This window comes from Barbus barbus (genome assembly GCF_936440315.1).
Source record: "Barbus barbus genome assembly, chromosome: 45".
Classification (NCBI taxonomy): domain Eukaryota; kingdom Metazoa; phylum Chordata; class Actinopteri; order Cypriniformes; family Cyprinidae; genus Barbus; species Barbus barbus.
Genome location: NC_136723.1, coordinates 25,434,856 through 25,461,903, shown reverse-complemented (window position 1 = coordinate 25,461,903; position 27,048 = coordinate 25,434,856). Strand labels below are relative to the sequence as shown.

Sequence of the window (27,048 nt, the reverse complement as noted above, 5' to 3'; positions counted from 1 at the left end):
TTTAGCTATTAAACATGTTTTTAAAAAATACAGAAGTCAATATGATGACTTTAAAACTTCAGCGCTCACGGTAGGTCTGTCTTAAGGATTTTTACCTGGTCATTGGTCTTTTAGTATAATTGCAATCTTTTTTTATTTTTATATTTTCTGTTTTATTTCAGTTATTTTTGGTAATTTTTGTTTTTGGTAAATTTTCTAAATTTTTATTTCAGTTTTTAGTTTTGGTTATTTTAGTACAGGTGTGTCCAAACTACGGCCCGCTATCACTCCTGTGGCGGCCCGTGAGGGATTAAAAAACAAAAAACAAAAAAAGAATCTGCAGAGGTGGGCAAACTGAGCGTTTTCATCCAGTCCATGATGCAGATGTTCCAATATGCAATATCAGTAAATCCAATAGATGGCGCTGTAGCCTGTAGTGCAGTATATAACCCCTGATTTACACCATTCCGCCGCTCGACGCGGCCACCGGTATGGAGCGATTTTTGTGCCAATATTTATCAAACAAATCCAGTGTTTTGCAAATAAACACAGTCTGCTTTGCAAAGAAAAACTCTACTTTCAAACAAACGCGAAGTGATTTGCAAATACAAAACAGTTTGAGAGAAAATGAAGAGGTATTCACAAATATATGTATTGTTACAACTGTGAGACTCATTTGCCTTTTTATGAGGAAACTTGGCTTGATTTTCTCACACGAGTGCAACTGAGCAACTTTCTTTTCCAAAACAGCAGATGGCGCTGTCGGTAAATTTACGCTAGTCTCCCGAGACCTGAAACACCTCTTTACCTTTTCAGACCAATATGAGCGGGGAGCAGGTGAGTTTCTGTCTTACTAGATCTATAATTAACCATTTAGATGTTTTCACAAAGCGACCCTACTACAGTGTCAGTGAAATTCACAACAAGTCTGTAAAGTTGTTAACATGATTGATTAGTTCAAAAATCAGAGGTGACCTGGATAAACATTTAACTAGGCTGTCTTTCCCTATAAAAACTGATCCATTCTCCGTACCCCTTATCCTCTGTTGGATCGCGGGATATAGAATATACATATATATATATATATATATGGAGAGATCGAGGTGAAGCAACAGTTTCAGTTTCCCCCTCTGTTTCAAAGGGAACGTTCAGCTGTTCTGACCTCTGGATCTCTCAGATATTCAGCCAAGATGAAAGGTTGCAGGAACGCTCAGCTTGTGCTGCTTAAGGGACTGATTTCTGGGATTTCTCATCGTTTGGAAGTGTGCAAATGCTTTGATCTCATATAAAAATAAAAAAAGCACATTTACAGGAAAACTCAACTCTAAATCATTCTCTTGAGTATCGTCCAGCCCATAATGCCAAAGTAGGTTCTGTCTTTGGGTAACATTTATGGGTATTGTAAACTTGGCTTTATATCCAAAAAATCATCAGTTCAGATTTAATTCCCTGGATCTAAATATAGACTCTTTACAGTCACTTCCCCTCAAAAACAAAGCACAACAGGAAACTGAGGAATGAGCTTTTTTTCACTCTGACCCCTAGCAACCTCTAAGGGATTCCCTAGCAACCATCCCGATTTATTTCTAGCAGCTTTGAAAGAGTCTTATAACAATGTTAAGAGTTTTCCATGAATGCCAATGGCAGTAAAATCTGAGCAGGATCGGTGCGACCTCAGCACGATGAGAGTTAGGGTGAGCCGATCTGGTTTTAATCGTGAAGTGAATGAATCTCGTCCATCATGTCACGCTTCCTCACTCCGCTCTCTGATTTACAGCTTTTGTGGATTTGTGTGCTGAAAAATGGCAAGCGTTTGGATTCATTGCCAAGGAGGCCGGGTGAATGCTGTGTAATCTGCCTTTAGACAAGCTCTCGTTCTCTGTTTGTTATTTAGGCTGGTGAGAGAAGATAAAGAGTTACAAGTAAAATACAGTTTCAGGAACGGTCATGTTTTTTTATTGATTCATTTTGTTTTGTTTATTTTACATTTCATTATTGATAAAAAAAAAAAGTAAAACAAAATTAGTTTTATATTTCATTATTTAGTTTGATTTTATATTAGTTTTTTGTTACTAGTAAATTGCAGTTTTGGGAGGAGTAATGTATTTTTTAAATTTAATGTTTTATATTGCTTTTATATTTAGTTTTGTTTATATTTTATAATGAAATGTAAAAACTAAAATAATTTTAACTACTTTTTAAAGTTGTTTTATTTTATTTTTATTTTATTTTTCTTTTTAAGTAAATTAGTTCCAGGAAAAACTGTTTTTTTTACTTTTAATTGTTTTATATTTATTTTATTTTGTGTAAAATTCTAGATTAATTAAATGTTATATTCCTTTAATATTTATTTAGCTTTATGTAGTTCTCCTTTTCCCTTTGCATGTTATCTTTACTGTGACATGGCTTTCAGTCAGATTCAATCAAACCATGTATTATGTTGGACCAGTAACACTCCTTAATCTCATTTGCCGCTTGAGTCATTTGGACCCTTTCACACGTCACCTCTGCGCTGTGGCTCCAGGGTCTTTAGAGACTTTCTTCATGAATTCGACACGCATCCTGTTGACCCGTAATTAACAGAGGCCCAGCCATGATCACAGGAAAACAAACTACAGCTGTGATTTCAAGCACTTGTGTGTCTGTTAAAACTAGAGAATCTTTTTGAAGATTGCAGTGTCTTTTCTCACTCTCAGCTTTAGTTTAGTGCAACAAAAGTTGTACACTTGCATTGCCAATAGCAGTAGTGCAGATGAAAAAGTAAACAAGTAAAACAGAGTTTTAGGAAAAATCATTTTTAAATTTTTTATTTTCATTTTTATTTGTATACATCAGCAAATTTAACAAATGCAAATAAATGGTAACACTAATTTTACTGGTGCGTTTGCTATCTGATATGTCTTGGATATTACTTTTGATGCCATTAAATGTGCCATTTATGAATTGTCTACGAACAGTGGATAAAGAGAGCAACATTTAGCTGTTCGTATGATCTCAACTCGTTGCACGTAGAGTAAATCCACCTTTATCGTGCAACTCACACGAGTGGACATCATCATAAACAGATTTTCCAGAAGTGCTGTTGGTTTATTTCTATGGCACCGCACAGGCTTGCTGTAAGCCAGCGACGTTTCGGTGTCAGGTCTGGAAGTGAAAGCTCTCTGGCTTGCTTGCTTCTCCTCCGGCGTTGGAATGCTGTGTTTTGTTTGCGTTGCCATGGAAGCGGAGCTGAGACTCGTGAGGCACATTAACGAGAGCCTGCTTGTGTTTGAGTGAATGATACTGATGCTCCTCTGTTTGATGGATCCGTGAAGTTCATCTGCAGCACATCTGGATGAAGAGCCTCATGCTAGGTGTCAGTTGTTAGCTGAGACAAACGTCTGATGATGTGAAGCTTTTGCATGTCTTTCTCTTAAAGGTCCCATATTGTACACCTTTCTGGAGTTTTATTTTAGGTTTTGATGTCCTTAAGAATATATATATTCGCGGTATAAGTACCAAAAACCATCTCAATATATTTTTACAGCTCCTAAAAACAGGTCGATTTGGCCTGTCTAATTAATATTCATGAGCCTATCTTCTGATTGGCCTGTTGTTTTCTGAGTGACACACCGCTAGGCCAACCACAGGTAACTAGGGGTCATGTAGGACCGACGTCACAATTAAGTTACCGTGCTAAGCTGTAAGCAAAACAAAGGGAAAATTGTCCTGGAGGCGGCCCATTCAGACCAAAGCAGATTCGGCTACATAAGAATGAGAATCAGAATGAGCTTTATTGGCCAGGGATGTTTACACATACGAGGAATTTGTTTTAGTGACAGAAGCTCCACAGTGCAACAGAAAGACAGCAACAGGACAGGACACAGATAATAAAAGAATAACAATTAACCAAAAGGCAATGTACAAAGCAGCAAAAACACTATGTACTATAGACAACTATGTATGTACAGGTCAAGTATGTGCAAACAGAAATGAGAAAATTAGGACACAATTTGTGTGTTCCACGTTTATTGTTGAGTGTTCATGAGACGGATTGCCTGAGGGAAGAAACTGTTCCTGTGTCTGGTCGTTCTGGTGCTCAGAGCTCTGTAGCGTCGACCAGACGGTAACAGTTCAAAGAGGGAGTGTGCTGGATGTGAGGGGTCCAGAGTGATTTTACCAGCCCTTTTTGCTCACTCTGGATGAGTACAGTTCTTGGAGAGTGGGGAGGGTTGTACCAATGATTCGCTCAGCAGTCCGGACTACTCTCCGTAGTCTTCTGAGGTCAGATTTGGTAGCTGAGCAGAACCAGACAGTTATTGAGGTGCAGAGGATGGATTCAATGATGGCAGAGTAGAACTGTTTCAGTAAGTCCTGTGGCAGGTTGAACTTCCTCAGCTGAAGAAGAAAGTACAACCTCTGCTGGGCCTTCCTGACAATGGAGTCAATGTGAATAAGGAGCTAATATCATCTTGTTGTGATGTTGGGTGCCAGAATCGATGTAATACAGCCTCAAATTAGAAATTTGATCGCATACCTGGTGCCACTGCCAGACAAAAACTGACTTTTTTATATATATATATATATATATATATATATATATATCTATCTATCATTTGCAATTGTATACATTGTTGTGATTTAATTGTGGCTGGAATAATATTGTAGCTGTAAAAATAGTTGCCTGCTGAAATTGAAATGTATTTCCATCATCATGACTAGATAGACGCGGTGAGTTTGTCTTTACTATACATGTTAGCTGTGATCCACCTCATAGTAACAGTCCTGTCAGATCGTTAGGGCCGGGTATGGAGTTCGATACTTTTTAGGCACCGACCGAATTGCCTCGATACCACAGAGTATCGAAAAACGTCTTGTCGTTCGGTACCAAATTTTGATACCTAAGGGGTTAATCTCATCACCGTCAGTGAGCCAATAATCCTGCAGCACTAGGTGTGTTTGACTAGAAGCGGCGCGGCGCTGATAGATCAGTGTTTGACATCCGCGAGAGCGTTTCGAAAGCGTACGGAGCAGTCTGCTCTATATCGCGCGGTTTGTTTACTAACGTTGCACACAGACTGAAGCTCGCGTGATGCTCGCGGTGATTTCAGCGTCTGCCGTCTCACTAAATGAGGACATAAACACATGAACAACATCTCCAGAACTGCTGTGAGAGTCAATTAATGAGCATTTTACCGTTTGATTCGAGTAAAACTTGCTCATATCATATACACAGAACTGTAAAGGTATTCCAGGCAACCAGTCAAAATAAAAGTTCGGTTTAAATTGAAAGACACTGCGGCAGAAATATATTAATATTGTTCAGCGGACAGTACATACTGCTACTACTAAAATTATTAAAACTTGATTATTATTTTAGTAATGATCACACAACAGTTATTCAATTTTTTTTTATTTTAATAGTAAACCCCCTTTGTTTGCCAAAATAAATAAACTTTGATTTTCAATAATTTAAAGAAATTAAATTAATGTTTATGTCTTCATTTGAAAACCAGATACAGAACACAGAATTTCTGAGGAAAAATAAAACATTTCATAAGGCTATTTTAAGAATAAATTTAAATAAACTAAGTTGTTTTTATGCATTCAAATAATTAGATATACTACACCAGAATTTAATAACAATAAAACATATGAAAGAAAATAAAACACCCACTTATGAAAGTGGATGAAGATTTTAAATTTCTTGAAGTCTTTAACAACCTAGAAATTATGTGTTTTAAAATGAACACACATTAATGTAAACGTAGCCTAACAGATGTGTAAACTGAAAACTATTTGAACTTTATTAAAATTATTTATTTATTGTGTTGGCTATATTTTGTTCCTTTGTGCAGTGGCTCAGGAGATGAGGCTTTGAGTCTGTATAAATATCAACAAGCTAAAAAAAAAATAGTTTTTGAGATAATGTAATCTTATTAAAACTGATTTCATAAAACTGGTATCGGAAAAAAGTATCGTTCAGGAACCGGTATCGAACTCAAGGTATCGGTATCAAACATTTTTGAACGATACCCAGCCCTACAGATCGTCCATCCTTTGAATGAAGAGTGTAACGTTACAGGTCAGCTGATCTGGTTTCGTCCGTTAAAGTTACACCTTTTCGACATGTTTCCGTGTTGTTGTTACTCGTGGACGCCATGCTGTCTGGGGGTTTGGCAAAAGGACGGAAGGCGGTGACTGAGTAGATCGGACGTCACATTTTTACAGAAGTCACAGCGGGTCGTGAAAAAACACAGCAACTTTATGCAGGCTGTGTGCACTTTACGGTGGACTGACTGTTTTGAAACTTATGTTACATAGCCCCTAGATCTCTGTTATAATGAAAAAAGCCAGGAAATTTCAGTTTTGACAATATGGGACCTTTAAATGAGTGGTTAATCATCATTGTTATAGTGCTCATGGTTAGGGGTTTGTTTTAGACTTCAAATCTGTTTTAGTACATAAGGTTTGTTTATATTTTTGCTTTAGAGGTAAGCTTTATTTTATAGAAGCCCGTTTCTGGTACCAAAAAAAATTAAAAGTTAATTGCGACTTTTTATCTCACAGACAAAAGTCAGAATTGCGAGATATAAACTCAGAGTTCTGACTTTCTCACATCTTGCAATTCTGTCTTTTTTTAAAAAAAATTTTTTTTTTTTTCCCAACCACGGAATAAAAAAAAAAAAATCTAAAAGGTAGTTTTTACTTTTTTTTCCTCCCAATTGTTTTGTTTTCGCAGTTGCAATTTTATATCACGATTCTGACCTTTTTTTTTTTTTTCTCAGAATTGCAAGAAAAAAGTCTGAATTGTGAGAGAATGTCGCATTTACATTATTTTGTTTCTTATCCCGTGGTGGAAATGAGATTTTCATTATTTTAGTTAGGAAGCAAGGTTATTTTAATTAACTAAAACTAAAACCTTACAAATATTGTCATTACTTGAAATACAAAAAACGATAACTGAAATAAAATTAAACAATTAAAATATAAACTTTTCTTATTTTTATGTATGTATATGCATGTATGTTATAATATGATATAAGTTTTTATATATATTTATATTATATATAATAATAATAATAATAATAATAATAATAATAATAATAATAAATGCATTTTTCATTTTTGTATTTTACATGAATATTTTATAATTTCAAATTTATATTTTTATAATGTTTATATTCCTGAATTAATTTTATTAGTTTTTCAATTTATATAAATAATTTGTTCATGGTATTTTATAGCTGTATAACATTTAAATGCATTTTAAATTAACATTTTACATGTATAGAGAAAATATAAAAAACTAATTCAGGCTATTAATAATAAAAACTGTAAAGGTACCACAATGATACTGAAATAACGCTGTCAGGAAGCACTCATGCTCTCGCTCTCAAGACAAATATTTCTGCGCTTCTATGCATTAGTACTTTTATTGTGTAATATAGTCTGTGTGTGATGTAATGGATGTATTTTAGGAACACAATGTCGTCTCATCAAGTTCCAGCAAAACACCTGGTTTGTCCCGAAACGCTCCGGGAATGTTTGACACGGATCGCACAGCGAGAGAAATCTCCCAGATCCATATAAGGCTTTTAAAGAGACGTCAAAGCACCTTTAACAAGCGCCGTGACTCCACGTCTGAAAAATGTGCCGTCCACAACCTCCTTCATTCATCCAGCCGCTCAGAATGAAGCCCATCAGCATTTCAATCGGCCCTTTGGGGAAAAAACCCCGCTGGTTTGCTTCAGAAGTCAGTGAACTTTACCCAATGAGTGTGGTCTCAATACGCTGACAGCAAAATCGTGTTACTACGTTTTCAACTCCTGATAAAGATTAATGGAGGAAAAGCAGCCGTTCCGCTACGTTTAACATTCAAATATTATCTTTGCACAGTTGAAAGAGGAATCTTAACCTTAGTTGGTGCTGCTTGCTAAGACAAGGGTCTCTGTTCTTCACAAAATGTACAAATCTGGATGCCAAAATTGAGCATTATTACCAGAAATAACTGGGCTTGTGGTTTGGGGCGATTCAAAGCAGAATTTAATGAGTTTTAGAAGTCATTTAACGCAGCTGGCTGAAGGTTTGTGGTGATCGTATCTGTGCCGAACACACATGTAGATCCACACCTGCACAAGCAGTCAGTCAATGCTGCATTTTTAATTTAGATCGCTTTTGTTAATCGTTTAAAGAGGAATGGAAACTTCCCTTCGGCTTTGTTTTGACAGCACCAGCATGCATCTGGACCGACGGATGAGGTTTTGACGTATGGTCGGCCAAACACGCTTCACGGAGAGCAGTTAATGATGATCCGGGGGTTTATCATCATCTCTATGGGGAATTTCACCTAATTTGATTTGCGTTTGATTGTGGTTAATTGGAGAGACGCACATGGAAGTGTTTGGCAGTCGTCCGCGTCCGAACTGAAACGAGTCTTATTTTGTGTGGTTTATCATAACTCACGACCAGATCACAACTGTGGTGTTTTTTTCTCCCTTCATCAATTACGCTGAACTGCTTCTCTGTAATTATTTGTATCACCATATTTAAAACTGCGAGATATAAACGGACCTTCTTTCATTTGTTTTTTTGTTTCTGCCACTGAATAAAAAATGAAAAAAGGTAATTGTGACTTTCTTTCCTCACAAGTCTAAGTTTGTATCTTGCATTTGTGACTTTTTTTTGTTTTTGTTTGGATATCGAATTTAAAAGATGCAATTACTTTTTTCCTCTCAATTCTGACTTTTCTTCATCAGAATTACAAGAAAAATGTCTTGACTTGTAAGAGAAAAATTCACAAGCAGGGTTATTTTAGATAACTAAAACGAAAACAAAATATTTTCATTACTTGAAATAAAACAAATATTAAATAAATAAAAAAAAGTGTTTATTTATTTATTTTTTGAGTTTAATATAACTCATGTCCAGATGACAGCATGTGGTGTTTTTTTTTTATTTTTCTTTATCAATTACTCTGACCTGCTTCTCTGTAATTATTTGTACCACCATACTTATAATTTTTCACATGGCTGGTGTTTTTCTCCAGCAGTAAACAGCGTTACTTGCGGTTCTCTCATTATAGACTTCATTTCTGCCTCCTTTTTGGTTTAAATTGAGAAGCAACGAGTTTTAGTGGGTTAGATGAAGTTTAGATGAAGGCCTGTAAATGTCACAACAGTCTGCTGGTTGCTGGGTTTGCTGGGCTGTTTTGTGCTGCCAGCCTGGTTCTCTGATAAGCGTGTGTGTGTGTGTGATGTGGCCCATGATACCCTCAGATGGCTATAAAAGGAGATGGGCCGCAGAGCTTTAGTGTCGTAGCGGAGCAACCGTTCATTAGCGTTTACTGGACCGCGTTAAACCAGCGTCTCTGCGCTGCCAAGAGGGCAAATATCTCATCCATTTGGCTTTCTAGAGCTGCTTATATGCCAAACACATGTAAGGAGGAGCGTTCTCACCGGTCTCGAGTCCCACGGAGGAGCTCCGGAAGGATAAAAGGAGGAGTGACGACAGTGGAATACGAGAGAGGAGTTTTTTTTTTTGTTTTTTTTTTGTTTTTGTTTTTTCCGGCCTGTCAGTAACACAGATAACACATGACAGTACGTATGTGTAGCTATGCTATCATCATTCACAGCCTTTTTTTTTTTTTTTTTTTTTTTTTTTTTATATATTTTTTTTTTATATTTATTATTATTATTATTATTATTATTATTTTTTTTTTTTTTTTTTATTAATTAATTAAATTTTATATACCCTTTTATTTAACCATACTATGACCGACAAGACCAGGGGACAGAGAAAACAAGAGAGAGAAAGAAAAAAAAAAAAATAATAATAATAATAATAAAAAAAAATAATAATTATAATGATAATAATAATAATAATAATAAAAAATAAAAAAAGGAATTAGAAAACAAAACAAACAAACAAAAAAAAAATTGTGGATAAAGTCAACAGAGAAGGGGGAGAGAGAGAGGAAAAAAAAAAGAGAATGGGGGATGAGGGAAAAAAAAAAAACAAAAAAAAAAAAGACAATTTGCTTCGATACCTGCTGACAAAAAGAGAAAACAACAGAAGACACAACATCAGAGAAACTGCAGCAACAACCAACATCTGTATGAATCACAATAAATTCTAAATGTTAAATGTTATTGAGCAACACGCATAACTAATATTACAAAATAAGTTTTGAAGCAACAGCAGATCAGAACAATGTGTGTCTGTGAGCACCCGTTTTTACACCAATGTGAATGCGTGAGCGCGCTTGTGTTCATAAGGTTCCTCCATGTAAATGTTTAATAGTGTGTGTGTGGGGAACAACAGCCCCATCCCGCAAGGCATGAAGCAGGCATGGAAGAGACCCAGGCCCCAAACATCCGGAGGCCCCCCAGGGCACGGGACCCCCAGGGGAACCACCGCAGGGACAACTGCGGCCCCCACCCAGAAAAGGGCAGAGGAGAGCCCGAAGGTGGGACATCCGACAGCCACAGTATAGACACCCCAGGGTGCCGTGGCGGCAAGCCCGCAGGCTCCGCCGGCAGCCGACCACACCAGGGCAGACCGAGCCCTGGGCCCGGAGATCCAAGGGCCCCCCACCCCCCAACCGGGGCCCAGCAAGGCCAGTAGGGCCAGGCCCCGCCAAGCGACCGCCGAGAGTGGGCCAGCGCTCACCCGAGCATCCTGCCCCGGCGCGAGAAACCACCAACGCACCGGCGGCATCCTCCACCGGCAGGGCATGGTGGTGGGGTGGGGGTCGACTGAGATGATGAGTGAGGTGGAGTCTAAGGCCCGACCTGACACATAGACGTAGACGAACAAGCACACATATACACAAGCATACGTTCCCACCCTCATGCACGCAACGAATATTCTCACCCTCGCCCCACATGTAGACACACAAAAATGGACATGGTACCCACACTCACACTCCCTATATGCACTCTATACTCCTAGATCCAGGCACCACCACCCCCAGAGGGGTAATCAGCGCCCGATCCCGGAGCTGAACCCCCTTCGCTCTGGCGTGGGGACAGGAAGACCACCCCGGTCCCCGCAGCAGCAGAGAAGACCACCAGCCCAGACCCCGACCGGGCGGCCAGCTCATCCTCACAGCCCCCGGCCCCGGACAGAGAACAGAGAACAGGGGTGTGAGATAAAAGAAAGAAAAAAAAAGACCCCATGCTTCACCTCACCCGCTCAAATGTAGTGTTGGTGTGTGTTGTTCTAAGGTGCTTTAAAACAGGGGTGCTTTAAAACAGGGGAGGGGCACCCTCCACAAGCTTGTGTCAGCTCGTCCCCTCCCTAGAGCCCTCAATGTCTATGTGCAACTTAAAATTGAGAAGTGGGCACTGGCACCAGAGGGAAGGCTGAATGAACAGACCGCCCTCCGGATGCCATTCAGTGTGCCCACCCCCAAGGCCCTATATGTATGTGTCATGTGACAGTAAGTAATGAGAATTATTTTGTGTTTTGTGTGCGGCAGTCGTCCGTGAGGGGCTGCCGTTTTTACTTTTGTTTATTTTTATTAAACTTTTAAATGTTTGCCGGTTCCCGCCTCCTCCTTCCCATTCTACAAACGTTGTTACAATGGTGCCGAAACCTGGGAGGAAGGAGGGACACGCTGTCGGAGAGCCCTCGCTGCTGAGGGGAATCGCAGTGCAGAGGAGATCGGGCAGCAAGAAGTAGCAGAGACCGCTGGTGGCTGCCCGAGGCGGTGGTGGTGCTGGTGCAATGGAAGAACAGGTGGGACTGAAAAGCTCACTGCCATGCTCCTGGGTAGAGGAGGGGTGGCTGTCGTCCAAGAGGGAGCGGAGGAGTCGGCGCCATTCGCCAGGAGGCCGTAGCCTGCTGCCATCCGCCATGTTGGGGAGGAGCAGGGAATGGGGGATTCGCTGCTGGCTGCTGGCTGCCCTCGACTGGAGGAGCCATCGCCATCCGCCAGGAGCCGCCCTGTCGTTCCCGCCTCCTCCTTCCCGTTCTACAAACTTTGTTACAGTGTAATATAATGAAATGTTTAAAAAGATGTATGTATATATGTTAATGCGTTAAACTAATAGACCTATTAGGGCTGTCAGTTTAACGCGTTAAGTTAATTAGTTACAAAAAAAAACGCGATTTTAAAATATTTTAACGCACTGGCATACAGCACCGTCCATACAGTTGACTGTTGACAAATATGATGCAGGACAAGTCCATAAATGCCGTTATGCCCTAAAATTCAAGATATTGGGGAAAAAAATGCCCTTGTGTTTTTCTCATATTTATATCATATGATAAGCGATATCACACGAGTGCTGTTTTTGTCACGAAGAACACGAGTGCAAATGTGATTTTCTCATAACAGTTCAGTAAATAAGAAGTTAATATTTTTTTATATTTTAAACACAATATTGTCTGTTTTTGCTCCGTTTTGCCAACAAAAATATTACCTAAAAAGCCACAGCAGAATTGTTGTGCGTCTCCGAGCAACACAGAGGTGTTTAGTTTCTGAATGAATCCGTGTTTTGAATGAATCTTGTGAATCAATGATTCAAAGAGAGCCGTTTACTGAATTCCTAAATAAATCAGCCATTTGAACAAATCGAAGACATTTACCGCCATCTGCTGGGAGTTTTAGTTTCTTATTAAAAAAAATAATAATAATAACCTTTAAAGGGTTAGTTCACCAAAAATAAATGAATAAATAAATAGTCATTTACTCCCCCTCATGTTGTTTCAAACCTGAATGACGTACTACTTTTGCACAACATGAAAGAAGGTATTATGAAGACTGTTGGAAACTAAGCTGATTTGGTCACCAGTGACTTTCATTGCATTTATTTTAATTTAATCAACTGACAGCCCTAGTTTTATTTTATTTATTTATTTACTCACTCATAGAATGTTTAGAATGTGACCCTGGACCACAAAACCAGTCATAAAGGTAAATTTTTCAAAATTGAGATTTATGCATAAAAAATCTAAATTGAGAAAATCTCCTTTAAAGTTGTTCAAATGAAGTTCTTAGCAATGCATATTACTAATCATCAATTAAGTTTTGATATATTTATGGTAGGAAATTTACAAAATATCTTCATGGAACATGATCTTAATATCCTACTGATTTTTGTCATAAAAGAGAAATGTATAATTTTGATCCATACAATGTATTGTTGTCTATTGCTACAAATATACCTGTGTTACTCATGACTGCTTCTGTGCTGCAGGGACACACATATGCTCACATTATGTAAGTAAAATGTCTTATTTCTCCTGGTTTAAGTGTGAAAATATGGATATAGAAAAGTTCCTCCGGTCACACATCATAACTCAGCGTAGTCCATAAAAAGCCCAAACTTGTTAATCTTTCATTTTGAAAATGTTGCTAGAAATATGGCTGATGAAAGCATTTGAAGGCAAGCTGTGAGGTGTTCTCCTCTGCGGTGGGATTTGATCCTTGTTGCCTTCAGCTTTATGAGGCTGAGGTTTAGTTTATGATATTAATAAGAGCAAAGACTGCTGGGCCTGCTGCTAATGCGAAGCGTCTTTCGCGCACGAGTCTGAAGCTTCAGGAGGCGTTTAGCGTGTTCCTCAGCTGTGGGACCTCGTCATGTTCCTGTGTCATTGACCTAATGACTCAGATAAGTGTGTGTGACCCCCGTCAGACTCCCAGAGGTGCTCTCGGAGATTTGTAGGCCGGAATGTGAAGTAGTTCTGCAGTTCCTGCTGCTTGAATAAATCAAAGAAATGCATTTAAAATTTGAGGGTTTTTTTATATTTATCAATTTATTTCATTTAAATGTTTGTATTTCTACATATTTTATGGGATTGTTCACCCACTTTTCATGATCCAGTCAATTCCCTGTCATTTAGATTTAAATATAATCCACTTTTATATGATATAAGTCCTGCACTTTATTTGATTTAAAAGGCCACTTTTCATGATCCAGTCTGATCCTAATAAAATCAAGTCCTTTATATTTATGTAATTCTTTCATAGATAAACTTTAAAAACCTTCTGTAAATATTGTTTTTCCCCCTCATTGTGTCTGTTTCTCATCATAAAAATAGCCATGGTTGCTCATGTGAAATGAAAACGTGAAAATACAAAATAATTTCCATCTAATTTCGAGTACATTTTGCATGTAGTATACTGTGGAAATCACACTTTCACAATCACTTTGACTCTTTTTGTCTTTTAAAGATAACAAAAATCACTATTAACTTAAAGGAAATTTCACATAAATATGCTTGTCCTCATGTTGCTCTAAACGCGTTTGACTCAAATCATGGGAACAGGCAAAACGTGATTGTTCTGGCAGGCTGAAGTGCTTCTGTCATCAGTCGGTTGTTGTTGTAGAGGTTTGGTCGGGTGCTAATGTAGTATGTTAGATGAGTTAGTTGCCTAGCAGATGTGAAGAAGAGAAGCACAGCAGTGCTGAATGACTGCTATTCGTCATGCATGGTTGCGTAATGCCTCGCATGCACACCTGTAAATGAGAAATGAGTGCTGCTTGTTCAGACACATCAAGAGCACACAGGCTCCATGACAGTTCACTTCATATCAGTCCTATATAGTACACAAGGTTAGAAATAGTGTGGCCCAAATCACAGCATGGAAATATTGGCCACTATGATTATTCATTCTTTCATTCCGTTTAAATTCTTTATTTAGATTCAGAGTCGGAAAGTTTTCTGGAATCAGTTTTTTTTATTTATTTTTTTTATTAATTTATTTTTTTTTTATAGAATTTTTCTAGACTTTCTTGTGCCCTTTTTTGATTTAGATTTTTTTTTTTTTTTTTTTTTTTTTTTTTTTTAAAGATTGATTAATTTGATTTTTGATTCTGTGTTTGTTTTTGTTTTTTCCAGTTTTAATTTTTCTTGATTCAGTTAATTTTTTTTTATTAAATTTGTGATCAAAAAGTGTCTAATTACTTGAAAACATTTAACAAAAATAAATTTTTTAGGGGCCCTATAAGATCTGTTTAATTGTCTGCCCTAATTCAGTTTTGTTTCTCAAATTGTAGTTGAATTTTTTTAGACTTATAATTTTAATACGAATTTCTTATCAAAAACAGTGATAATCAGATGAAGGCGTAAAATATTAATTTCACTGCATTTCTATATTTTAAAGTAATTTTAACAATTAATTTTATTTTAAATTGTTTTAAGTGAAAACATAATTGAATAAATTGTGATTTTCCTTGAAAAATACTATTTATAAACCGTATTATTTTGAATATGAATGTGTGCATGTATAATTCAGTTTAGACCGTTTGCAAGAATCATGTGTAGCGTCCGTGGTATGAAAATGATCTCTGCGACACGCTGACGAAGTCAACAAGTCTAGAGAGAGTTGTGTGTGTGTGTGTGTGTGAGGGTGTGAACGCAGCAGTTTTGCCAGATCCAGCTTTTATAAGCGTTTTTGGACTTGTCTTTTACACTTAATTTGACAATTTAGAAAGTGAATCAAGTTTGAAGTTGCAGTTTAGGGTCAGATATATTTTTATCTTATTTGCAAAGATTTTAAATAAATTAGGTTTATGTTTTATTGATTTTTTTCTTCGGTTTTCATTTGTTTTTATAGCAGTATCTGGCAACACTGCATCGCCGGCACTGACAGCGATCAGAAAAGCCCATGGACAGGCTATTCCTGACAGGATAGCACATTCGAGAAGGGAAAAGCAAAAACATCATGATATTATCTGTCAGAAACGCTATCAACACTGTCAAAAACAGTAGCATTTAACTCTAGTACACAGATCTGTAGAACAAGTTACAGAATAAAATGAGTCCACGCAAACACCAGCCATGAAGTCTATGCTATTTCATTCAGTGTAGTAATTAAATTTATTTACAAAGTCTTGCTAAAAACATTCATACGAGCACTAGACAAAGTTATCATCTATATAGCAAGGATTGTTAATGAAAACTAGAAGAGTAATATGTATTGTTGCATGATCAATAAACAACTGTACTGTAAAAAAAAACAAAAAATCCATAACATTTACTGTAAAAAACCGGCAGCTGTGGTTGCTAGAATTTTACCGTAAAAAATACGGTAGCAACGTTTTGGGGTTTACGGATTTAACTTAAATTTACAAGTAAAAACCGTATTTCTATAACTGATGTAATGTTAATATACCAACATATTGAAGTACTGAAATCTGTACTGAATATATAGATATATGTAGAATGTTCACGGTGTCATTCACACAAACAGTAAACGACATCATGCTGACACTCATAAAACTGAAACATGCAATAAACATTCATTTAACAATATTAGATGTAACATACAACCCTAATAAACATAACTGATGATAAAAAACTAAGAAGAAACAGAGTTATTAAAAAAAAAACATCACATTTTAAATACAATGCAGGGAATTCTGGGAACGCCAATTTGCGGTTTTCCCTGTAAATTATGCAATCTTTTTCACTTCCAAATATGGTATTTTACCGTAAAGTGTCTATTACAGCTTTTCACCGTATATAGTAGGGGAACTTACCATTAACCATTTAGCAGGTTTTTACTGTAGCATTTTCAGTTTTTACTGTTAAAATCACGGTCATTTTTTACAGTGTGATAAAATGAATCACTCTTAACTTTATAATGAAATATTAACAAATTTTGATGCAATAAATGTGGTATAATTTAAGTGATCATCCCTCCAAAGCAGAGAAAACCTCTTTCACAAACATCTGCATCTTTTAAAGTGTATATAACGAGTTGTATTTGTAGGGGTTATTATAGCACAACTCTTACCCCCAGACCTCACTCATTTTGAAACCCTGGTTATGGCCATGTTTGTGTGTGTATCTGATGATAGTTTGGGGAAGTGACTCTGGGGAGGAATGATCTCAGGTGTTGGATGTGTGTAGCTGGAGTATGTGGTGACCCAGGTGTTCCCTGTAAACTCTGACCTCAGATCAGTGTAATGTGTGCAAGCGGATCGAGGAAGGGATGACGCACGTCTCTGGCTCTGTTTGTTGGGATGGTCATGCTTTGATGGCAGCAGATGGATGTTTGAAACACTGTCACTCATGATTAGAGTTCAGATCCAGCTTAATTGATGTGATCAGCTTTTAATGAGGAAAGTGTGCTGCGAGTTTACAATCTGTCGTAACCGCGTCTATCTCGCATTTTGTTTTCCATTATGGCAAAGTCCAGTGTGTTTGAGGTGAATTAGATTTTTTTTTTCTATGATGGAACTTCCACTGTTTATGATCAACTGATACCTGATTAAATGTAGTCTTTCCCTTTATCTGTTCTTTCCCTTTATCTTTTTCTAAATTTGTTTAATTTTACTTATTTTTGCTATGATGGAACGTCCCCTTTTCACAATCCAATCCATTTTTAGTTGACAAAATCAAGTCCTACCTTATATTTAATATATAATTTTTATTTTTATTTTATAAAGTTTTATGCATGTTTTATTTTAGGAAATTTCAGTTTTTTTGTTTTTTTTTGCATTTTACAAGTCTAAATTTCTTCATTTATTCATTTCATTTTACAAGTTTAAATTTATATTTAATAGTTTTCTTTTTTTAAAAAGAACAAAAATAAAACTTTTTTTTTTTCTCTAATCTTTTTTTTTTTTTTTTTTTTTTTTTCATATTTTGGTCCATTTTAATAACCTGTTTCTTGCTATAAAAATAGCCATGGTAGCTGGAGTGACATGAAGATACAAACAACATTTCTTGTGACTTGGATATCTTGGATATTTTTTCCTGTACAGTAGTTGCAGTGCATTCTGGGATGGTCTGTAAAGAATACTCATGTGGCCTTTTGTAATAAAGTCTTCATCCACAGAAGCTGTTTGGTTTCAGTCTCCTTTGTGTAAATCATCCGAGTAAAGACTTTCCTTCCCGCGCTGTAGTTATCTGGGAAGGTATCGGGTTGTTTATTAGTCCAGACAAGATCTGAAGCCAGTACTAACAAGAGCGAGGCTGGTTTCTAATAGGCCGTCAGGTCTGATCTGATAAGATGAACAGATGAGCTCCAGCAGCAGATTTAAAGCTCTAATAAATCACGGGCCCTCCAGCTGGGCTCTTGTCTCCTGAAGCTAGTATTTCATCAGCGTCTCGTCGCACTCCGGCATCAAAGCATATGTATCATTTCACTGACTCGCCTCAGTTTGGGCCTGAGAGGTCAAAGGTCAGCCGGGCATTCTTTGATCTTCAGCTTCTGTGGAGGGTTTGATTTTTGAAGGCCGGATGTTTTTACTGTATCATCATCTGTTGAGCACAGATAGAGATGTTTTTACACGTATCCCATTTTGACATGAAAGTGAGTGGTGTACAGTAGGATGTGTGCTGCATCGTGTTCTTATTGTTAACTACAACTATTATTTTTAAATAAAGCTGAATTAAAATGAAAACTAAATTCTAAAAAAAAAGAAATGCGGCTAAATAGAAACGGCTAATAAAAATGACAAAGCATGTAACAAAATAACCGAAACTTAAATGGAAATGAAAATATAAAATATATATACAAATATTAAATACTTAATAAAAAGACTTGGACTTAAAAATAAATTGTCTTGTCAATTAACAGAAGTAAAATAAGTTTGTAGTTGTATAAATAGTAGTTTTGTTAAATTGAAAGAAAAAAATCACATAGAAATATTTAAAAATAACTAAAACTTAACCTAGAAGTTAATTGAAAATATAAAAATATATCAAAATATTAGTAGACACTATAAACAATAGATTAAAAGACTAAAAAATAATTAAGAAAACTTAAAAATTTAAAAATGATGCCTTGGCAATTAACAGAACTAAGATTGAAAGTAAAAACTGCAGCTTAATATAAATATTTAAAAAACTGAAACTATAACAATATATTGAAGTATTACTAAATACTATAATGTGTAAATAATATAAAAATAACATTGTGTCAGACACCAAAACCTGATAAACGTATTTGAGGTGTTTAACTCGCTGGATTTGAGTGAGCAGTGGAAGTCTTTAGTCGCTGATATCTGCTCTAGCTCTGCTTGGCGTGTAAGAGTTCATGATCATCTTGTTTCTGAATGAATCTGCTTCACAGAGCCTCTCTAAATGATTGGCTGGGGAGTCAGATTGAGCTCACTGGAAGGGATGATTGTCAGTGAATCTGATTTGTGTTGCTGCATATGAAGACAGCAGCGGTCATGTGCGTCTCGTAACTGTGTGTGTTTGTGTTTGCAGCTGACCGATGGAGGAAAGGCAGCGAAAGCCAAGATCAGCGTCGGAGACGTTGTGCTGTCTATTGATGGCATTGCCACAGAGGGAATGACACACCTGGAAGCCCAGAATAAAATCAAAGCCTGTACGGGAAACCTGAACCTCTCGCTGCTGAGGTAAAACACACACACACACACACACACAGTGGTTGCCGGAATTATACCGTAAGAAATACGGTAACAACATTTTAGGTTTTACGCTTTTAGCTTAAATTTACAGTTAAAGGGCATATTGCAGTTTAGAGACTCCAGTGAGTCGATGTATAGAACAATACTGTAGGAACTAGAATTTCTTTGAAATATACTTTAAAATACGCTATTAAGGCTTCTGGAGTCGTTTTTGTGAGAGAATTTTACTTCCGCATCTGAAACGTGCCAAAACCGGAAGTGACGCATCAAAAGGGAGAGCGGTGCATTTAAACCACAGGAAAACAATGGATCGCAGACAGTTCAGACGCTGAGGAAATGTTAAATGTGTATTTACACTCGTATGACGGACCACAGATAAAATGATGAGCCTGCTGTGCAGCCAAGAGAGCAGGACAGGCCAGGATTAGACAGAACAACGGTCAGAGAAGACAGATTGAGTTGATGAGAGGAGAACAGGGCAGGTGTTTGGTGAGAGATCAGTGTTAGCTTACAGATATACACACGTTAGCTAATGTAATCAGCCAATAGCAATGCTAGTATTGATACTACCAGTAATAGAAACTAATAAGCGTTGATCAGGCGTGTCACACTCGTTAATATCCCACACTAACGCTACGTGATAGTGGTTTCTTATCACCACTTATCAAAGCATAGACCTCTCCAGGCCAGCAGACACATGTTTTAGGGCAGAAATCATTTATTGATTTTTGTTTTCAACTGTTTTCAACATTGATAATGATCAGAAATGTTTCTTTAGCAGCAAATCAGTATATTAGAATGATTTCTGAAGGATCATGTGACACTGAAGACTGGAGTAATTATGCTGAGAAATTACAGTTTAACAGATATTCACATAGAAAACTGTTATTTTAAATAGTAATACTATTTTACTATATTTGTGATCAAATAAATGCAGCCTTGGTGAGCAGAAGAGACTTCTTTCAAACACATTAATAAATCTTAATTTTTCCAAACTTCTGAGCATTAGTTTCCCCACAAACTGCATCTTCTCAGAGTTCACCATTGAAAGCAAACTCATGGTTGTCCGGATGCGATCAGGGATTGTGTAAATATGACAGCAGAGCAGAAGAGCTGTCTGCTTATGGAGCTCTTGGCCGGGTTTGTCCCTCCGGGGGGGCCTCTTCCCATGACGGGACACGCAGGATCTAATGTGCTCAAGATGTTCGGATCGCCGCTCTTGAGTTTCAGCCTGTTTTTAATGCTCGCTCTGTTTCTTCAGAGGGTTGGAGCGAGTGTCCTGGCCTCCACCGAATCTTTAACTGTTCATCTATCATCAGTTATCAGACAGTCAGTCTAAAATTGCAGAATTACAATTAAAGGAGCATTAACTCTTCATTTACTCTCACGTATGTTATTCTAGACCTTTTTTAATCTTTAGATCATTTACATTCATGCATTCCGGCAGGTGCTTTTATCCAAAGCGACTTGTGTTGCCTTCACAATATGAATTTTTAATATCACTTCATTGCAAAATCTAAAATGAAAGTGAATATAAATGCAATCAAGCTCCCAAAAAGTCAAAATTAGGCTCGAATTGTTATAAAAGTATCAGTAAATGGCAACTTACTAGGGATATTCCACCATTTGCTTATTTCTATCTTCGTTATTTTTGAAGAAAGTTGTTAACCAAACATTTTCAGGTCCCATTGACTTCTGTTGTATTTTTGTACATACTATGGAAGTCAATCGGACTTTAAACTGTATTGTTACCAACTTTCTTCAAAATGTAATTTTTTTTATGATCCACAAATTGAGAACGAAAGATGACTTGGAATATAGTCATGCAGATGTCTTTTATGATATTTTTATGATGCTTTTTTGTCATTTTTGGAGCTGGGCAGTGTGTCTCCTCATTTATTTTCATTGTTTAGGGTCTCTGCCGTCTTAATTCTGCCCTTCACAGATTAAGGCCTTAAAAAGGTCTTAAATCAGAGCAGAACGTCTTAAATTAATGGCATTAAATGTTACATGCGCTGCAAGAAATGAATGTCGCCTTCAGTATTTTTGTCTTGTTTCCCATTACAAACATCTAAACATCCTTAAATCAAGACACATTTACTAGAGATGCAAAATGAAGATATCTATTTCTGAGAAATTGAACAAAATTGAGTTTAAAACAGGAACAGGTATCTGTCCGTGAGGTGTGAGAACTAGTTTTCACTTCAAATTAAGTTTTTCTTTTTGTAAAATAAATTTGAGTAATGAAGATCTGTTGGAATTTGTATTTTCATTTTCAACAAATTATGCTCTTTAAATTTTCTTTCTTAAAGCCGTCATAAATCCTGCAAAAACTCTGTTGTAAGAGTAGATTTCCTTATATAATTAATAAATGCTCAATTTTGGGTGATTTACTCTCTTAAATGTCTGCTGATGTGTCGGCTCGAGGCAGATGAATTAAAGAGGATGTAGGTTTGGTTTTTAAGGTGTAGTTGAAGCTGGTCTCTCAGCGCAGCTCATATTCTGGAGTTATGGGCTCTTTAGGAAAGAGAGATTGTGCAAGAGCTCTGGAATCTCCCATTAAAGTCTTTTAGTGGCGTTTTCATAGCTGTTGAACATTTGTCAGTGAATCTGCAAAGGCCATCAAACAGCACTCAAGCTTTATTATTAAGATAGCATGGCATTAGGAAGAGCAACGTTTGCTCCGAGATCCCAGAGAGCCGTTTGAACCCAAACCACCCAGAATACCGCGGTACAGGCCTCACTGTCTGAGCACGTCTCTACGGGTTCCTCAAACAGTCATTTGAGGTTTGACTGAGGTATTGCTGATGTCAAACCTGTTTTACATCACACATTGGGTTATTCTGATCTCAATTGCTTTACTGTACTTGTTTGGCCGTTAATGAAGTTGGATTAGTTGTGTTTGTACTTGTTCATTTATAGATGTGTGGGTTTTCTTAAATGAGCGAGTTACTCAAAAAATAATTTTGTAACCATTTGCTGTCCATCATATTGTTCCAAACCTTCTGTACAAGATTTGGATCAAATTAATTCTGAAAAGGTATTCATTCTTAATTAGAATTAATTATTAATTCTCAAAGGTTTTACTGTTTATTGTTACCCATATAGTTTCATTATTTTATATTTTAATTTATTAGTTTTATTTAAAAAAATTTTTTTTACATTTTATTTAAAGCTTTTTTGGGGATAATTTTATGATTTATTTCAGTGAAAATGTTTTTTTTTTTTTTTTTTGGATCTATTGATTTAATCTGTTGATTTTAGTCTATTCTATAGATTTTTTTTTTAAACTATTGATTTAATGTGGCAAATTAATCACAGCCGATTGAATCTTGAACTCTGACACAAAAAATGGTTTTACAGTATACATTTCCCCTTTTTTTTTTCTCATTTATTTTTTTTATTTTGTATTGTTTTTGTGTAAATTATTTAATTTGGTGAAAATTAGTTTTTTTATTTTTTATTTATTCTCATTTATTTATTTTTTTTACATTTATTTTTTAATTTTTAGTATTTTTAATGTGGATTTTAATTCAAGTCATCTTTATATAGCACTTTTAACAATACAAATTGTGTCAAAGCAACTGCACAATATCAAAATAGGAAAATAGTGTCAATAATGTAAAATGACAAGATTAAACACTCAATTTTCAGTTAAAGGCATTTCATTATTGAATTCAGTGTCATCATCCAGCTCAGTTTAAATAGTATCTGTGCAATCAGGTCAACGATATCGCTGGAAATGAAGTGTCCCCAAATAAGCAAGCCAGAGGAACCAAAACTCCATCGGTGACAGAATGGAGAAAAAAACCTTGGGAGAAACCAGGTTTCAGTCGGGGGCCAGTTCTCCTCTGGCCAAACGAACCAGCAGTTTGTTCTAACTGCAGCAAAGTCAATATTGTAAGGGCTCAACTGGTTCCCGAGGTCTTTTCCCGATGGCTGTCTAGGTGATAGGGTCTACTGTGGATCTGTCTCTGGGGCTCATCTCGGTGTCCTGGTCTCTGCTGACGTTCAGGGCTGTAGAGGTCGTCTCTGGGTGCTGATCCACCATCTGATCTGGATACGAACTGGATCTGGTGACTGCAGTGACCATCTGGGCTGGATACGGACCGGATCGGGTGGCTACGGAGATCTCTGAATAAGAGAGAAACAGACTAATATTAGCGTTGATGTCAATCTTACGAGGTAACAAGTACATTGTGTGTTATGGGAAGTGTTCCTGGTTCCGGTTGACCTAATTAATGCAGCCTAACAATCCTTTAACAGATTTGAATATTAGAAGCGTATTAGTGTGTTGTGTACGCCAGGTTAACTAGATCTTTGGGGTCAAGTTTTTTTTTTTTTTTTTAACGAGAGGCTTAATAACAGCCAATTTAAAGGTTTTGGGGACATATCTTAATGACAATGACGAATTAATAATAGCCAAAAGAGGATCTATGACTTCTGGAAGCAGCTCTTTTAGTAGTTTAGATGGAATAGGGTCTAACATAAATGTTGTTGGTTTAGCTGATTTAACAAATTTATACAGTTCTTCCTCTCCTATAGTAGAGAATGAGTGGAACTGTTCCTCAGGGGATCTATAGTGCACTATCTGATGCGATACTGTAGCTGACGGCTGCATGGTTACAATTTGATCTCTAATAGTATCAATTTTGGAAGTAAAATAGTTCATAAAGTCATTGCTGTGCTGTTGGGAAAAGTCAACACCTGTTGATGCTTTATTTTTTTGTTAATTTTGCCACTGTATTGAATAAATATCTGGGGTTATGTTTGTTTTCTTCTAAGAGACGTAAAGTAATCAGATCTAGCAGTTTTTAATGCTGTTCTGTAGGATAGGGTACTTTCCCACCAAGCAATATGAAATACCTCTAGTTTAGTTTTCCTCCAGCTGCGCTCTATTTTCCGGTCTGCTCTCTTTAAGGTGCGAGTGTGCTCATAATACCACGGTGTTGGACTCTTTTCCTTAATCTTCCTTTAGCGTAAAGGAGCAACCGCATCTAAAGTGCTAGAAAAGAGAGAGTCCATTAGTTTCTGTTACATCATTAAGTTTTTCTGTGCTGTTGGATATGCTGAGGAATTGAGATAAATCAGGAAGATTGTTTACAAAGCAGTGTTTTGTGGTAAAAGTGATCAACATGGATATTAAAATCACAATTAAGACTTTATCTGCAGCCAGCACTACTTCAGATAGAAAATCAGCAAATTCTTTAAAGTCTGTGTGGTGCCCTGGTGGCCTGTATACAGTAGCCAGTACAAACATCACAGGGGATTTATCACTAACACGTGTTTCTCTAGATAATGTTATACGCAGCACCATAACTTCAAACGAGTTATACTTAAAACCTGCCCTCTGAGAAATACTGAGAATATTGCTATAAACTGTAGCAACACCTCCCCCTTTACCTTTTGGGTGCGGCTCATTTTTATAACAGTAATCTTATTACAGTAAATCTAATTATTTAATTTGGTGAAAATAATTCATATTTTATTTTTGGATCGATTTTATTTTACGCTTTGACACAAAAAATGGTTTTACAATATACATTTTCCCATGGTTTGTTTTATTTTAACTTATTACACTTTTAATTTTATTATAATTTTTTTTATTCATAATTACTTTTTGTTTTTGGGCAAACTAGTGATTTAATGGGGCAGATCATTCACTCTCGTAGTTCCTCATTTCATAATCCTTGATCATTTCAATATGACAATGTCTTTCAGTCGAAGTCTGAATTTAATCAGGGGGTCAGATGATTTTCCATGGACGCTCTTGTTGTAAATGCCGTTGACCGTTTCTGTGTTTTGTTGAAATCTGTAGTCGAAGCGTGTGGATAAATCAAAGCCTCGTACGGATATCCATTCGTGCCGCTTCAGAGCCGATCCTCCACATCCAAACCTGATTTGTACCGTTTTGTTTACGTCGACGTCTTCAGATAATTTCAGACCACATGTTGCTCCCCTTCCATGTTTTCTTAAGGATTTTTCCAGACTGTGTTGATGAAGTGTGTGTGAAGCGTGTGTTCGGAGCGGCGCCTGAGGTTTGGGACAGGTTGGGCTCATGTGTTTGTCTGTCTGTCCGTCTAAACGTCTCAAACCGGACGCTGCTGCTGTTTCTGGGAGGTTCAGGGCTGCGTCGGCTGTTTTTACCCACATTTAAACACTGTTGTCTAGCAGTGTGTGCAGAAGAAAGTAGTTTTTGTCTGATCATCAGATATCCTTTTCCACTGACAAAAGCCCAGTCTGCAACCTTTCTGTGCATTTCCACTGTAAAAAAGACGGCTGTGGTCCGGTGGAGCCGTTTCTGGCCCTTAAATCAGTGGAAATGTGGCATAAAAAACGACATACTGTAGGTGAAGTAAGATCACCTGTGCTATTTCTGAGTTGGCATAGTTATAAAAATATATATGGACCATAAATGTGTTCTCTTTTTTTTTTTTTTTTTGTATCTCTTTTTTAATGTTTTGGAAAATATTTAAATGAATTTGTGTAAAAATCCAGATGAAGTAGTCTAAATTACATCAGCTTATAAATGTACATCAGGCCTTTTTTAAAAATGATATTTCTACTTCTTGGCACAAATATAAAAAATATCCGCAACAACAACAAAAAAATCAATAATAAAATGTGTTGTAACTATTTTACTGATTTATGAAAATAACTCAAATGGAAATGAAGCTATATGGACACTGTCGAAAAGCAAAAAAAAAAACAAATTAATAGACACTTCGAAACAAGTTAAACAATGTCCAAAACATTGTCCAAACATCATGATATTACTTATTAATATATTTATTCTTATTCTTAATAATAGTAGTATTGTTCATGTATTGTTTTAATATTAGTAATTATGTTTGGGAAACTTTTGCAATTGTTTTAAGAACACATGAAGTGTATCGCTAGCTCTTGAAGTGCATGTAGAGAATGGACTTCATTTGAAGCTGAGATTCCTGCTCCTGACTCTTTGAGACGTCGTTCCTCATTCCTGTGCTGAAAGTGTAGCGTGTGTGTGTGAAGGGGAATCGTTAAAACAGAACAAAGTTGGTTTTTCAGAGCTTTATGAGACACAGGAGGACCGCTGCCTGTATCTAACGCACATCCGGTTTCCATGATTCCAGAGCGACGGCTCAGTGTTATTAACCCTGCAAGCTTGGAGTTTAGTCAACATCAAATACATTTGCAGTCTGTGAAACAGCAATAACAACATGTACTGATGGATCGCTCACAATTAGACCAGAAATGTGTGTTAAAGTGTAAATGGAGTTTGTGTATTTCATGTTGACTTTAATCACGCTTGAATCACTTGTTTGTTCAGGAACAGCAGATTTAGCAAAACAGAAAATATCACTGTTCATAAATAAAAGATGGTCACACACTCCTGACAGTTTCTGCTTTAACTCTCCGTGAATGTCAACTATATAATCATATATAACACACACTAACAGATCACTTTACTTAACTGATTTTATGAGGTGATTCTGTAACCACAAAACCCACCTGTTTTGGCAGGAATGTTCATTATTTTGAGGTTTTTATTTTATTTAATTTTATTTTTTCATTTTATTTAATGTTTTTTTTTTTTTTTTTCTTGAAAGGTTCTGATTTAGCTCGTCGTAAAAAGTGAACTATATAATCGTTCCATTAGCACATGCTAACAAATAATTGTAATAACCTGATTTTAGGAGGTGAGCCTCCTGTTTTGGCCGGATAAGAGTTATTCTCCAGCTGAAGGCTTGAATCTGATCCGTTTGCT

At 36.7% G+C, this 27,048-nt stretch overlaps 1 protein-coding gene across 2 annotated transcripts in view; it reads left to right on the top strand.

The window, feature by feature from the left end:
• pdlim5b (PDZ and LIM domain 5b) overlaps window positions 1–27,048 on the top strand; it is an 88,499-nt gene that overhangs the window by 17,836 nt on the left and 43,615 nt on the right. For both annotated transcript variants that reach the window (XM_079408215.1, XM_079408216.1), the window contains exon 3: window positions 19,135–19,286. In XM_079408215.1, the coding sequence (XP_079264341.1) occupies window positions 19,135–19,286 (152 nt within the window). The remainder of the gene's footprint in view (window positions 1–19,134; window positions 19,287–27,048) is intronic.